Source organism: Carcharhinus amblyrhynchos, chromosome 6 (genome assembly GCF_965287045.1).
Source record: "Carcharhinus amblyrhynchos chromosome 6, sCarAmb.v2.hapA, whole genome shotgun sequence".
Lineage (NCBI taxonomy): Eukaryota > Metazoa > Chordata > Chondrichthyes > Carcharhiniformes > Carcharhinidae > Carcharhinus > Carcharhinus amblyrhynchos.
The window spans coordinates 91,158,119-91,174,079 of record NC_137329.1 but is presented as its reverse complement, the minus strand read 5'-3'; the positions used below and the strand labels follow the sequence as shown (position 1 = coordinate 91,174,079).

General features: G+C 45.2%; 1 protein-coding gene across 1 annotated transcript in view; it reads right to left on the bottom strand.

Annotated features, from left to right (window-relative positions):
* The window catches only part of cacna1c (calcium channel, voltage-dependent, L type, alpha 1C subunit), a 1,035,639-nt gene that overhangs the window by 294,157 nt on the left and 725,521 nt on the right, over positions 1-15,961 (bottom strand). The window contains exon 25 of the mRNA XM_080190924.1: positions 4,454-4,506. Coding sequence (XP_080047050.1) covers positions 4,454-4,506 — 53 coding nt within the window. The remainder of the gene's footprint in view (positions 1-4,453; positions 4,507-15,961) is intronic.

Sequence of the window (15,961 nt, the reverse complement as noted above, 5' to 3'; positions counted from 1 at the left end):
AAATTTGGAGCCTGTCCCACCAGCATGACATTTTAGCTCCCACACCTTCCTTTTTGTTTCAAAATGCTGAAAATTTGATGGGAAAAACTGGCAAAGCAGTTGGTGGACTGCTCGCCACTATTCTCAGCCAGGACAACACTTTTTTAAAAATTACACATTTATGCCCATTACCTTTTCTTCTGATTTAATGTTAGCCGTAAGCATGCTTTATGTTTATTACTAAAACAAAAATCACATCACTTGAAAGGTTGAAAACAGTCCCTCTAAAATGAATAACTGAAAAATGAGGAAAAAGGAGAAAAATTATCCCAGCATCTCCTGCAAAGTGCACAACCTGGGTGTATGGAACAGCTCACAAGACAGACATGTGAGTGAGAGATTTGTGTCTTTCTGATCAGCAGACACTTCACACAGGGACAAGTAAAAGGGACCATTGAGTCAAAATATTTTATGCAAGAGGCAGCCATACAATCCTTTCACAAGAAGCTCTTAGCATCTCTGTGTACTTATTACCATACTATACCAAGATTTTCCATCAATACAGCACATGAGGCCCTCCGTCATATATCTGGTCATTGTCAAATGATGTACAAAATAAATGCACAACATTGAATGTCAACTTTTAACTTGCTTTAAAATGGAAGGTTTCCACACGTAAAGAGTTATCACTCAGTGAAACCACAGGTGTTGGTTCATAAATTTATGTGCTTGCTCATGGTCACTTCTATGAGGTACTCTGCCAGGTTTGGAGTTGATATGGAGACAGGCATGCTGCTTTTCTTGCTCTGGTGCATTAAGTGGCTGTGGCCTCTGTCATCTGGGTGCAAGAGCCTACTGACTAGCCTATCTTGTCTCCAGATCACTCTATAACCTAAATGGATGAAGCCATACTCTGGAGTTCTGTGTGCAAACTCTACATAGCATATTTAGTGCTATGCTACCACTTAACTAGCACGGTCATTTGGACATTATGAACTAAATGCATAATCGACTTTGATTTATATTTCCTTAGCTCATCCAAAACTGCTGGAGTCCCTTATTCTTGATTCCTTGATTTTAAACAACAGCAGCCTGAATTTTACCAACCAGGCAAATGATTGGATGCTGTGTGGAAATGCAGATCACTGGCATGCATGGGCAGTGGATAGAACAGGCAGGAGGGAGCTGGCCAATTAATGCTTGCAGGTAAGTCATAGTCCCGGAAGTTCTAACGCAGGCACCATCTTTAAAAGCATAAGTGCAAAAGTCAGTAAGGCTGAAGATATTGGCAGACAGGAGGTGGTCTGTAGCAAAGGATGGGTTGTTCCTCAATTCAACGATACTTTCCTGAATTTAGTCTGCAGATAGTAAGAGAAAGGAGAAATGTCCTGTTTTCAGCAGATGGGAGAAAGATGATAGCAAGTTTCATTAAGCTGGCATGGCTAGAGATGACAGACATTGTAAGCAGCTGGGGGTCAGTGAGAAAACCTGAAGTGCAGCAAGAGACTTAATGACCTACTGCAGGTGGTTTTCAAATGGAAACCTAGCATTAATTAATAGGAGCTTATGAAATGTGCAGTCAGGTGGTAAGCACATACATGGGTCAACATGGTCCAAGGTCTAAAATGAGGCAGCCAATTTACATGTACATGAAACTCACGGTCAGCGATGGGTGACTGATGTACTGTGTTGGCAGAATGACTACCTCACCATGCCATCCCAGCAATATATTGCTATATGTTTTGAGCAACCAGTGTAGATGGGCCATGAGATAACAGTGACACTCTGTACCTCTGTGCTTTTGGCAGAGGCATATGCAAAATGTTAGGAAGTGCCAACAAACCAGAGATGAAGTGCCTTTTATCGCCATGGTGGCATTGATGAAGGAGAAGACCATGGAGATAACATGGGTTACAACATGACAGTTGAGGTGAGGCATGTGTGAAAGTTACGGAGAGTGTATAAAGCAATTGTTGTTGCCCAACCTTTCCTAGTCCATCTGTGGCCTCTGACACTTGTCTGAGCCTTTAATGTCACTGGAAGCTTCTGACCAAGGGGACTCCGGAACTTGGTTGAAGGATCAGCTGTTTCATTTAAATCATGTCTATCCACAAAGTACAGCAGCAGATCAGGAACAGATCAGACTTCCAACCGAAGGATGCAACGCCACCACAGAACACTGTCATTTCTTTCCAGTGTACTGTCACCAGCGTAGATACACTCACAGAGATGGGCTTCACTGCACATGTAGAACAAATGGCATAATCTAGGTAAACACTGCACACCTAGGAGGAAGTAATAGGGGCAGTGACAGCTATGTCATTTCTCTTTGTAGCAGTGAGGAGAGGTCCAGTAATGTTGAGTTCTTGGCTGAGTCCTGGTGTGTATTTCAGGTGAGGACGGGATCTTGCTTAGCTATGATATTCCTCCCACCTCAGGCCAAATCTGAAGAAAGGTAACAGAGGATTGCTCACAGCCCTAAACTATACTATAACCTGGTAAATGGAGTTTGATGTAGGGAAGTGTGAGATTATGCACTTCGGTAGGAGGAGTCAAAAAGCAGATTATTTTCTAAATAGAGAGAGACTCGAGGCGAGTAAAATATAGAGAGATCTACATATTCTAGTACATGGATCACAAAAAAAGCAGCAGGCAGGTCCAAGTAGTTAAGAAGGCAAACGGCATTTTGACCTTTATTGCAAAGGGATTGGAGTTTAAAAATAGGGAGATCTTGTTGCAATTGTACAGGGTGTTGGTGAGACTTCACCTGCAATACTGCTTACAGTTTTGATCCCCTTACCTAAAAATTTGGAGACAGTGCAAAGGAGATTCACCAGGCTAATTCCTGGGATGAAAGGATTGTCCTATAAAGAGAGAATAAATAGTCTGGCTTTGTATTTCTTGGAGTTTAGAGGAGTGAGGGGTGACCTTATTCAAACATATAAAATCCTGAAGGTGCCTGACAGGTTAAATGATGGGATGTTTTCACTAATGGGAGAGTCTTGAACAAAAGAACACAGCTACAAGATAAGGGCCAATCATTTAAAACTGGGGTGTGTAGAAATTTCTTCTCACAGAGGGTGGTTATTCTCCAGAATTCTCTGTCCTAAATGGTGGTGGAAGCTGGATCATTGGAAGTATTCAAAGTGGAGGTGAATAAATATTTGATAGAACAAGGAATAGGGGGCTATGGGGAAATGGCACAGAAAAGGAATTGAGACCATGATTGTATTGAATGGTGGGGCAGGCTAGAAGATCCCGGTGGCCTATTCCTGTTTCTATTTCTTGTATTCTTATGCACAGGTTCCTTCACTGTACATTCTGAGAGTAAGGATAAAGTTAAATTTCACATCTTTGAAATAAATATCAGAAATCAGAAATGGTTTGAATCTTAAAGATGCTGAAAATTGATCAAACCACTGGCCTAGAGGTGCTTATGAACCCTCACATTCACTGGGAACTTGGATTAACATAGACGTCTAAATGATGAGACTGATGAAATATCAGTAATTGCACTCCTCCCAGCCAATTCCTTCAATAATGTTCTCAAAAGTAATTTTATTTTAAGTTGAATCAACAGAAATGTCTCAAAAAAATCACAAAATATAAAATTATTCTTATTTTATTTAGCTTAAATAAATGTCAAGGTGCTTTAAGTGGTTTGTCCTTGTGATTCCACACAAAGTGATAATGCAGTCTTGGTCATGCCATGAAATGGTTTGGAAGAAAAGCAAAAAGGATTAATTAGAGAAGTACACAAAAATACTTGGCAAATATCTAACAAACATGTACTCCTGCCTTCCATCTCCTAATAATAAAACTTTGCTGAAAGGTTACTTTTTTTTTGCTTCTGATGACTGCCAAGACTTACATGTATGAAAATTATAATCTTGATGAAAGACATTCTTTTTATGTCTTCAACAGAAACAAACTGCAAAGTGGGACTTGTGTATGCTGGCATTAAATACCAACATTTTTTCACAGTACATTTGTTATCAAACAAAATGACACATAAACTAAACTGGATTTTACAGACTGTCCTCACTGTTAAAATGAGCTGTGCTAAATTAAGAGTCTTGCAATGATACATAAACAGATCTAAGCTTTTACTGCCAGGAACAATCTTCCTTCTCCAATGTTAAACAGTGAGAAGTGTTTTATGTCATATAACTACAAAAGAGGACTCCAAGGAGACTGAGCAGTACAGTTGGTTAGAACACTATAATATGTCCTACTACCTTCGTTTCAATGTCACCCAGATCGACAACAGATTTTAATCACTGAACAATCAGCAATTCTATGCATCAACTGTATTGACCTCAGTGCTCAATTCTTCAATTTGCACTCCTAATCAATAACGACTGTTGCCAGGCACCTCACCTCAAAATAATTTGTTGTCTAATGCAATAACAAGTATTAAAGCTAATTGATTATCCTTTTTGCTACTAAGCACGTATTCTCACTCTAAACTTACCTGCATTCAAACTCTCTCTGTTTGGATCCATCTGTGCAGGCGTAGAGTTTACCCTTTAAATAAAGAATAAAAAAAATAAAAATACCGATACAAAATAAGGGCAACAAATTTTCTACTTCACATTTTTCAACTGTGCAATTAAATAGAGAATTTTATTGCATAACAAGTACCATGATAAAGATAAACTAGTCATAATTTAGAGCAACTAGCATGAATAAAATTCTGTCTGCAAGTATAACCCAAGATCACCCCCCAACAGTACCATTTCAATTTCTCATTCAACCCATGATCTCCCTGGACTTAGACATTCCAATGAAGCTCTATGTAAGCTAAGTGAACGGCGCCTTATATGATCTTAATATTCAGTAACTTCAGATCTTAACTTTAACACCTACTTTCTTTATGATAGGAGAAGTTAACAATACATGATTAATTTGTTTTCATTTCAGACTTGCCACAAACATATACGCACTCACACTACCACCTCAGCTATTCTCAAATTTTCTGTAGCTACTAAAACATTTTAATTTATACTTTTTCCTATCATCTCATGTTTATATCTTCATATCATCCTATAAGAGCATAAGAAACATAATAAATAGAAGCAGGAGTAGGCCAACTAGCCCTTTGAGCCTGCCCCGCCATTCAATAAGATCATGGCTGATCTGTCTTGGCTCAGTTCCACATTCCCACCCTCTCCCCATAACCCTTAATCCCCTTTCTTATCAAAAACCCTATGTTTTTCATTTATGCATTTACAAGTCAGTCTACTTCCTTTCCCTCATATATGTGCTTTTCCCTCTTCCAAACAAAGAACAAAGAACAAAGAACAACCCAGCACGGGAAACAGGCCCTTCAGCCCAACGAGCCCGCGCTGCCGCATCACCCTACACCTATTCTACCCTGCGTGTCTACGAATGGAACCCCTAACTTAGCCAGATTCAGGGGAGAATAGTGTCAATTTGGTAAAACCAATCAGCCTGAGAGCACATCTTTGGGGTGTGGGAGGAAACCGGAGCGCCCGGAGGAAACCCACGCAACCACAGGGAGAATGCACAAACTCCCACAGACACAGGCCCAAATCCATGTACCTGCACAGCTAGCAGTGCTAGTCACCGAGCTGTTGCGGCGCCCGTCTACCGGTTCAGGATCAAGCACACACACCGACACGACCTCTGCTGTTTCTTTGTAAATGCTGTTTACCTGTAGTTCCTCCTGCAGCTCTGATAACATGTTATAACTGAAACAATGAGCAGAATCATACCAAAAAATGGCAAAATGTCAGGATCTGACTGAAAATTGGCATATTTCTCACCAGAGAAACAGGCAACTTTTCTCTCTAAATTTTATGGCACTAGGTCAAAAAAACAGGGATGGGGAGCAGGGGGCATCTTTCGCACTGTCATGTTGAGAGGTGGGCCAAAGCACGCTGGTAAAGCCAGCTGTGCTGAGATTGTTCTTTTAAAAGGGAACCCTGATCAGATTAGGAAAGAATCTCTCCCTGACCCCACCACAGAGGTCTCAGGGGCTCCACCCCTCAATCCCCACAAACAGTCTTGTTGGCATCAGACCCCTCCCCTTCCCTCCCCTGCAAATAGAGGGATCCCTTCCCCCCTCCTTGCAGATAGTCATCGCTGGCATCAGTCCCCTTCACCTGAACACTGCCAGCACCAAACCCCTTTTCTCCGTCGCATCGCAACAAGGATCACTGCCCTTCCCTTGAACATCAGTATGAGACCCCTTCCCCCATCAGTGCAAATAGTTATTGCGGGTATTGGTCCCCTCCCCCCAACACAGTCATCACCAGCATTGTCCCCCCCGTCCTTCCACCTCAGGCCACCCCACCCCAAACATCATCAGCATCAGACCCCTAACAGTCATCACTGGCACTGGACTCCTTCCCCCTTCCCCCAGTCACCAACAGCATTGGTCCCCTTCTCCCCTCCCCAAACAGTTAATACCGGTTTCCTCTTCCACCTGAACATGACCGACATCAGACTTCTTCCCCCCCCATCCCAAACAGTCATCACCAGCATGCTAGTCCCCACATTCCCTCCAAACATCGTTGGCATTGGACCTCTCCTCTCCAGCATGCAGTCATCAATGGCATCCTCCCTCCCAATGAACATCACCAGCATCGGTCCCTTTCCCTCTGAACATTACCTGCATTGGACCCTTTCTCCCCAGCAACCTAAACAGTCAACACTGGCAACGCTCCCACCTTCTTAGACCTCTACTCCAAACAGTCATCAACAACATACCTCCCCCCGTACCATCACTGACATTGGACCACTTTCCATCCCCTCCCAAAGTGAAATCGCTGGCATCAGAGTCCTTCCCCACCTCCCTCCAAGCAGTCATAGCTGGCATCCCCCCTTCAATCTGTCCCCAAATATCACCAACATTGGACCCCTTCCTCCTCTCCCATCCCCATAAACAATCATCGCTGCCATCAAAACAACTACCACGTCCTCTCCCCACTCCATCACCTTAAATAGATGAGTCCCTTGCAGGTGAGGCAGTGCTAATCTATATCAGGGGCAGCACTGGGTGCACTGCCTGGCCATGTCCCTTTCTCTGGGGGCTATGTTCACCTTTACACTCCAGGGGGATCCCCACAACAGGTTCATATCTAAGTGAACGTGTTGTAAACCTTGCCAATGTGAAAATTTAGTGAGTATATAAAAGGAAAGGTGATAGCCTAGTGATATTATTGCTACACTATTAATCCAGAAACTCAGTTAATGTTCTGGAGACGCATGTTTGAATCCCACTCTGCAGATTGTGTAAAAATACCACAAATAAAAAATACCTGGAATTAAGAATCTACTGATGACCATGAAAGCATTGTTGATAATCGGAAAAACCAAATCTGCAGTCCTTACCTGGTCTGGCCTACATGCGACTCCAGAGCCACAGCAATGTGGTTGATTCTCAGTTGCCCTCTGAACAAGGGCAACTAAGGATGGGCAATAAATTCTGGCCAGCAAGCAATGCCCATTTCCCAGGAATTTACAAGAAAAGGCAGGGGGTGTATAATTACATTAAAATTTATTTATATATATTGCCAGCAAGGGGCAGCGAAAATCAGAGATCGCAATCCGGCCGACAAGATTCATGATTTCCACGTTTTGCCAGATCTTGAGCCCCAACTGCTGACCCATGGTGGGGGTGGGGTTCTTCTGGGGATGGGGTGTCTGCTGGGTTCTGTCTCCTGTGGGGCTGGGGGGTGGGGTTGAAATCTACCGGGGAGGTCATTGTGGCTGGGCGGTTGGGCTGGTGATCAGGTCGCTCCTGGACGTGGAGGGGGGTGGGGGGGTGGGGCGGTTTGGGGCTGGCCTGAGTATTCTTGTGGGGCTGCAATTGGGCCACTGTGGGGTCCCAGGCTGGCCAGCAATCGGGCTGGCCAGTAAAGTGCAGGCTGACAGTTCGGGGCGCAGCTCATTCCTCCGGCGTGAAGAGGCCCCTCCCCCCCCAAAGCTTTTAATGATATTTACGATTGTGACCTTTTAATGATATTCACAATTGTACAGAGTGTGGGAGATTCTAGTGTGAATGCTCACTGGAAAAAAAAATTGTGCATTACATCAGTTTTCCTGTGAATTCAGCATTTAGAACTTTTTTGGGAGAATCACCCCCAGAGTGTGTGGACTCAAAATCGCCCTTCTTAACTTGCACATATTTCACAAATGCCTATTACCTTTCACTGTCTCTTTTATTTTTAATTTCCCAAAGTTTGCAGTTTTTTGCTTATTCTTTATAAACGATGATATTAGGTTGTCACATGAAATACCATGGGCCTGATTTTATCATTGTGCTGCACCCACTTTCAGGCACGAAAACTTGGTAAAGTTGGGCATGCGGCAATTAGCACGATCTGCGCCTGCGTAGCTGAGCACTTTACCAAGGGCCGAAAATGGCTGCAATCCAAACTGCACCTGAAACGGCCAAATGCATTTGGGAATTAATGGGAGGCCCTCCCAACTTTATCTGCACTTCTCCCTTTACCATCACATTTGCCTGTCTAGCTTTGACGTGAAACAGGCATGCTTGACAAATGTCTGTTTCGGGCGCCCCAGCTTGTGAAGAGGTAAGTTCAGAGCTTCCAACAGCTCTCTGATTCAGATCAGTAGTGGGCAGGGGGGAGGGGGATCAGATTATTCTGTGGTGAGGAGTGCTGGGAGGAGGGAGGCAGATGGTTCTCTGGTGGGAGGTGGGGCGGGGAGGAGGAGGGCCCAATCATTCTCTGGTGGGGGGGATGGGGTGGCAGGACGGAGGACCGATCATTCTCTGGTGGCAGTGAGGGGGGGCGGGGGTGAGGTGTGGAAGGAGGCCTAATATTGTCTGATGGTGAGGGGAAGAGGGAGGCCAGATGGTTCTCTAGTGGGGGGAGGTGGGGGAGGGAGGCCAGATCATTCTCTGGTGGTGGGGCAGGAGGAAGGCCAGGTTGCTTTCCAGTGGTAGAGGGCTGGGGGCGGGTGAAGGGGAGGAGCTTGATCATTCTATGGTTGTGGGGGGGAGGACGGAGGCCTGATCATTCTGTGGTGGTGGGGGGTAGGAAGGAGGTAGGCCAGTCATTCTCTGTTGGGGGGGAGGGAGGCCAGATGGATCTCTGGTAGGGGGAGGGGGGCAGGGGTAGGGGGAGCCTACTGCCACTCTGCGGGCGATCAGTGGGGGGAAGGGGGTAGAGGGTCATGATCGGTCTGGGTAATGGGGTCGGGGTGGATGGATAAGGGAGACAGTTATGTCGTGGGAGTGGGGCAATGTCTGTGAGGGTCATCACTTCTGCTTTTCGCTCTTGGGCCACTTTATCCATTTTTTGCGGCCTGAGATAGGAGTACATTTTTTTCAATTTTTTTCTCACTGCGCATGCGCAGTCAAAGCTCCAACTGGAACTGCAGAGTTCTGGGTGCAGTAGGCCTCGCCCACAGCGCAATTCAAAATCGCAATTTTTTTTCAGCCTAAGTGCATATGGAGGCGCCTGCGAACAGTTTTTCAAGTTGGATCTGAATCGCACCTAGAATCAAAATGGTAAAATATGGCTCTATAAGACCAGTTATATTTGTTAAACCAGTCAATTTGAATATTGCTGTTATTGTTAATAACGCTTGCCATTATCTAAGTGCAAAGATCAAATTCAGATGGGGTCAGATACATAAATTAAACTCAGAAATTCAGATGTTGCCGTCGGAGATGTGCCACTTCACTGTTAACTTTGTGAAATAAGGGCCATGATTCTCTCATTGCAACCCACAACTTTTCTGGCACGTTCAGGTGGGAGAAATGCGTTGCTGGCCTTGTACTGGGATTTACGCGTGTGTCGGGAATACATGCGTATCTCCCAGAGCCAGCGAACAGTTGCCGGTCAGACCACGCTGGAAACTGGAGGGAAGGCAGATAAGTCATTTGAATCTTTTTATAATGTATTTTAAATATGTTTAGCAGTTCATTATTGGGAACTTTCATGTCCTGATTGAATTTCCCATCCCGCTAAGAGTACTTCATTCCAGTGGGGTTCATACTAACTCCTCACATTCGGGAAACTAGCAGGAGACTCCGCCTGAATGAAGGGGGCAATTGGGGCCCCCAAGGGGGTCAGGCAGCAAGGAGTGGTGCCCCCGGGTGTGGGCCCCCTGATACTGCCCCAGGGGAAAAGTGCCCATGCCCAGGGGATACCTTGGCATCGCCCATCTGGCAGTGCCAAAGGGGTGGGGCCTATTGTGGGCCACCTTCACGACATACAACAGCGCAGAGTCGCTGAGCAGAAACCGATGGGCAATTCTGCACATGAGGACGGCCTCAACCGGGATCTTGGGTTCATGTCACACTATCTGTAACACCCATGACTTGCTTGAACTTGCAGCATCTCACTTACTGTCCTGTCTGGAAACAATATACATCTCTTTAACCTATGCTTAATGCTATCTCCACTCACATTGTCTGCACCTTTAAGACTTGATTAGCTGATTAGCTGTAAAGACTTGCATTCTAATCAGTATTCTGTAAACTGTGTGTGCCTTTATATACCCTATTTGTGATGAGAACTCTCCACTCACCTGGTGAAGGAACAGTGTTCCGAAAGCTAGTGGCATTCACTACCAAATAAACCTGTTGGACTTTAACCTGGTTTGTGAGACTTCTTACTATGCACAGAGTTCCAGACCTTCAGACTCTGGTGCGAATAGGGCCCCCCTGCCCCCCGCCCTGAGGCTTTTAATAACATTTATGACTGGGACCTTTACAGTGCACAGAGTGCGGAGATTCAGGTGAGAAGCTGAACTGACAAAACAGTCAGGATTTAGAACAATTTTCCTGCCAATTCAGCACTTTTGGGAGAATCGGGGCCAAGATTTCACTGTTGGGCTCCCCATTCAAATGCATTAAGCTATATCAAATTTCTGCACTAGTACTACATGTGTGAAGTAAGCTTGTCACATAAAGTTAAGTCAAATAATTTCAAATCTAAATCCCATATGAACAATGCGATAACAATTACTGTCAGTCGAACTCTGTCACTGAAAATCAACTATTTTAAGTTGGCAGACTCATTTTTCAAAACTTTAATTGTTGTTTGAGATTTAAGAGAACTTTCCTACTTTTTCTTTTTGTCATTGTTTCCTCCTCTTAATCCAATCTTTCTATTCATCTTATTTTTCTTTCTGTACCTGATTTGATACTGAATTCACCATTCTAATATTCATTCCCCTGTTCAGAACTTGCTCAGTTCATTCCACAATCCTCCAACCTGATTAGTTAAGGAGTATTATAGAAAGAGGAGGGAAGGCAAGATTGAATTCCCTTATTTCCCATTATCTGTCCATAAGCAGAGGTATGTTAATTTTTAAGTAAACTTAGATGTGTTCTCCAAACCCTTTGTTTGTGAGGCCAATTTTTAAAGTGACTTGCAGCAAACTCCCTTTAGGGTTAAATCAGAAGAATAAAGTGGAATGTTTCAATATTTTTTCAAAGTGTTGGTTCCAGCAAGAAAACCGGAGAGGTTCTGGCATCATTGGTGAGAAAAATCACTGCATTATCAGCCTCTTGTTAAAAAACATATTTTCTTCAGGGGTTTCACACCACATTCATTGTTGGCAAGAAAAGTCAGCATATCTTCAGCCACTTTGATAAAAAAAAATTTTTTTAGTAAGTTTCACGCTCCATTCATGGTGGCCTGTTTCTGATTTGCTCACCCTGGCATCACTCAATCTCAGCAACTGAAGGTGTACCATTTAAATGCTTCCCAAGCACTCGTTCCAATTTCAAGTGGGGATAGGTGGGTAGCAGCCAGGAAGACAATCCTACAATTCTTTGAGGGAGCCCTTACCAAGATGCTAGATGGGGTGGAGCAGAGGCAAGACATATTTACCCTTACATGGGTCAGCAGCTTTCCAGCAAGATCATCAATCTTGCTTGGGAGACAGTGGCAGCGTTAGTGAGTGCCAGCTCACTGCATAAGAGGATGGGAATTCAGTGCAGGAAAAAGATGAATGACCTTCTTTGTGCAGTAAAAAGTCTGACAACACCAGGTTTTAGTCCAACCGATTTATTTGATAATAGACTCACAAGCTTTCGGGGTTAGCCCCTTCATCAGGTGAATGGAGAGTTCTGGCCTCAGACAGAGCATATAAAGCACAGACAGTTTAGAGATTACTGATTAGAATGTGAATCCTTACACCTAACCTGCTGTTCAAGACCTGAAGTGGCTGACAATGTGAGTGGAAGGAGCACTGATCACAGGTTACAGAGATGTGTATTGTCTCCAGACAGTACAGTAAGTGAGGTTTTGCAAACCCAGGCAAGTCACGGGGGTTACAGATAGTGCGGCATGAACCCAAGATCCCTGTTGAGACCGTCCTCATGTGTGCGGAACTTGGCTATCAGTCTCTGTTCAGTGACTCTACGCTGTCGTGTGTCGTGAAGGCCGCCTTGGAGAATGCTTACCCGAAGGTCAGAGGCTGAATGCCCGTGACCACTGAAGTGTTCGCCAACAGGAAGGGAACAGTCTTGCCTGGTGATTGTTGAGCGATGTTCATTCATCCGTTGTCGTAGTGTCTGCATGGTCTCCCCAATGTACCATGCTTTGGGACATCCTTTCTTGCAACGTATCAGGTAGACAATGTTGGCCGAGTTGCAAGAGTATTTACCATGTACCTGGTGGATGGTATTCTCACGTGTGATGATGGTATCCATGTCGATGATCCGGCATGTCTTGCAGAGGTTGCTGTGGCAGGGTTGTGTGGTATTGTGGTCACTGTTCTCTTGAAGGCTGGGTAGTTTGCTGCAAACAATGGTCTGTTTGAGGTTGTGTGGTTGTCTGAAGGCAAGAAGTGGGGGTGTGGGGATAGCCCTGGCGAGATATTCGTCTTCATCAATGATATGTTGAAGACTCCGGAGGATTCGCATTCTAATCAGTAATCTCTAAACTGTCTGTGCTTTATATGCTCTGTCTGAGGCCAGAACTCTCCATTCACCTGACGAAGGGGCTAACCCCGAAAGCTTGTGAGTCTATTGTCAAATAAATCGGTTGGACTAAAACCTGGTGTTGTCAGGCTTTTTACGGTGTTTACGCCAGTCCAACGCCTGCATACCCACATCATGACTTCTTTGTGCAGCCAGAGTAAGTCACCCTTCTCACGTGTCTGCTAACATCCATTAACACACCCATCACACTTACATGCTAATCTCACTCCCAGCCACCTCACAGAGTCTTAACACTTACCCTGCAGTCCTCCTTCTTTATCCCCACAATAGATCCTCTCCTTCTCACATCTCCATTGCCACTCACCAACGGGCATGCTTACCATCTGACCAAACATGAATCCTGCCTACACTCTTTCCAGCTGTCTTATTGCAGAACAAACTCAAACACAATCCCTGTGAGTGGGTACAGCCTGCCAAAATGATGCCCAACTTGAAGATCCTCACTCCACTTGAGGAAAGAGCCCTTGAGCTGGCCAGAGACAGCAGGACCACACTTGTGCTGACGGCAAGGTGGGGGCAAGAGATAAAAGAGAGAGCTTTCAGCAGATCCCACCATGGGCCATCCTCACGTGAGTTCAGTTTCTGCTATTCTTATGCCCTTATCATGCACTAATGCCACTTCACTTCACTTGCAGGTCAATCAGTTGAGCTGTCTGCACTATTCTCTTACCCTCTAGACGCAATAGACCCAAGCTGCTCTGAGGTAATATCTTGAAGAATAGCATCGAAGCGGCATCACAGCTGTTACCTCCAACCTCCACCAGTGCAGAAACTCACACCTCAGTGGGAATAAATGTAGGCAGGATTCCAGGTCACTCACTGGTGAGCACCTCATAGTTAATGATCCACAGCAGGCAGAGGTAGGAATGGTGGCACGGTGGTTTCCATTGCTGTCTCACAGTGCCAGGGACCTGGGTTCGATTCTTGCTTGTGTCACTACCAGTGTTGAGTCTGCACATTCTCCCCATGGGGCGGCACAGTAGCACAGTGGTTAGCACTGCTGCTTCACAACACCAGGGACCCGGGTTCAATCCCTGGCTTGGGTCACTATCTGTGTGGACTTTGCACATTCTCCCCATGTCTGCGTGGGTTTCCTCCGGGTGCTCCAGTTTCCTCCCACGTTCTGAAAGATGTGCATTGACCTGAACAGATGCCAGACTATGGTGAGTAGGGGAATTTCACAGTAACTTCATTACAATGTCAATGTAAGCCTTACTTGTGACTAATAAATAATAAATAAACTTTAATGTCTGTGTGGGTTTCCTCTGGGTGCTCTGGTTTCCTCCCAAAGACCCTGCTGGTTAGGTGTATTTGCCATGATAAATTCTCCCTCAGTACCCAATAGATGCTGGTGTGTGGCAATTAGGGGATTTTCACAGTAACTTCATTGCAGTGTTAATGTAAGCCTACTTGTGATATTAATAAATAAACTTTAAATTAGGGATCCAGCAATGCTGGAGCCCAGGTGACTGCAGAGCCTGGTCAAGTGGAGTGCCATAGCTGTTAAAGCTACAAAGGCAGAGTTGTGAATATCAGGAAGGGATGTCAGCATCCCTCTTTGGACTCCAAGGCAATCAGGCCAACGTAACAAGAGTGGCAATTGCAGTGGAGGCTTTGGTGCAGGACATGCACTCCATGGTGGGGGATGTTCATTCTATGGTTCAGGTCATGCACTTCAAGGTTGAGGGCATGAGCTGCATGGTGCAGGGCATCAAATGTATTTCTAGGCAATTGTGGAAATCCATGAGCGTCAGCACCACAGGAAGGCGGGGCTTCTAGATCTTGCTCCAGCTATCCCTCAATCCCATGGAAGAATCCAGGGGTCCATGCATCCAGAGGGAAGAGGGTCTTTTGGTGCCCATCCCAGGGCCTTCCAAGCAGGAGATCCGGGGGTGTCCAGCCAGTCTAACTCCTTCTTCCCGTGACCAAAATACCTGCAGTCCCTCACACTAAGGAGGATAGCACCACAATACCCTTGCTACCTAAAGGCAGGCCCAACCCTCAAGGTTTTGGCCCTCCAGGAGGTGCCTGCCAAGGACATCTCAGGCAATAGGGTGTGGTAGTCATCACTTCATCCTCAACGTGGATTAGTGATTGGGTAAGGCAGGTTAAGAGATTATAGTCAGAATGTGGGCCCGTCTTTTCAGACAGAATGTGTGGGCACGGGTCAATTTAAGTGTAAGTAGAGATTAATCACTTCACTTTAATTAATCACTTTAATACATTGAATGTTAATAACATTCAATGTACTAAAAGTCACGTTATGCACCTTTAAAGTGCCTCCACGCTCTCATTTCATTGCAGTATGCACAACCGACCCCAATGTTTAGGCTGGAAGCACAATGCTGGCACATCCTCAATCTCCTCTGAGAGGATGGCAGTTTAATGGTTTCTTCTCTGTCCAATCTAACAACACAGCCATCCTGATGTAATCCTGGTCTTGGGCACCTTCTCTAACCCCTCACAAGCCAAGGCCAATGCCAATGCCATGCCATTCATCTGTGGAAGTATTCTTTCAGCACGTTGAAGCCACTGGTTGAAGGCTTGTGAGAGTCTATCCACCTGCACAATAGGTACAGACGCACACCCGTACCCTCAACTTAAAAGAAGGCAGTATCAGCTGGGATATATCATTCAGTGTCCAAGTGCTCATAGATCACATTGTTCAATGACAGTTTGTGCTCAGGTTTCTGTCAGGCAGGAGTTGGACAATCGTAGGAAATATGAGGAGCATTGACCTGTCCTCATTGCAAGTCATCGTCCTCATTGCAAGTCATCATCATTCTCCTGCAACATCTGGTTATTGGACTTCTGCGCCCTGCTCATTAAAGGTGCAATCAGCAAGGAAACCTCTCGTTGGCAGCACACAAGTAAGAATGTCTCAGACCCCACAGTGGGAGGACATATCTGCCCACCTGGGTTCTGGTCCTTCCCAAAGTGAGAGGCTATTAGGGTACCCTGAGCCCTGCACCCACTTGGGCCCTGATCACTGCCTGAGGTCCTTCCTTCCTCTGCATCCTCTTGGAG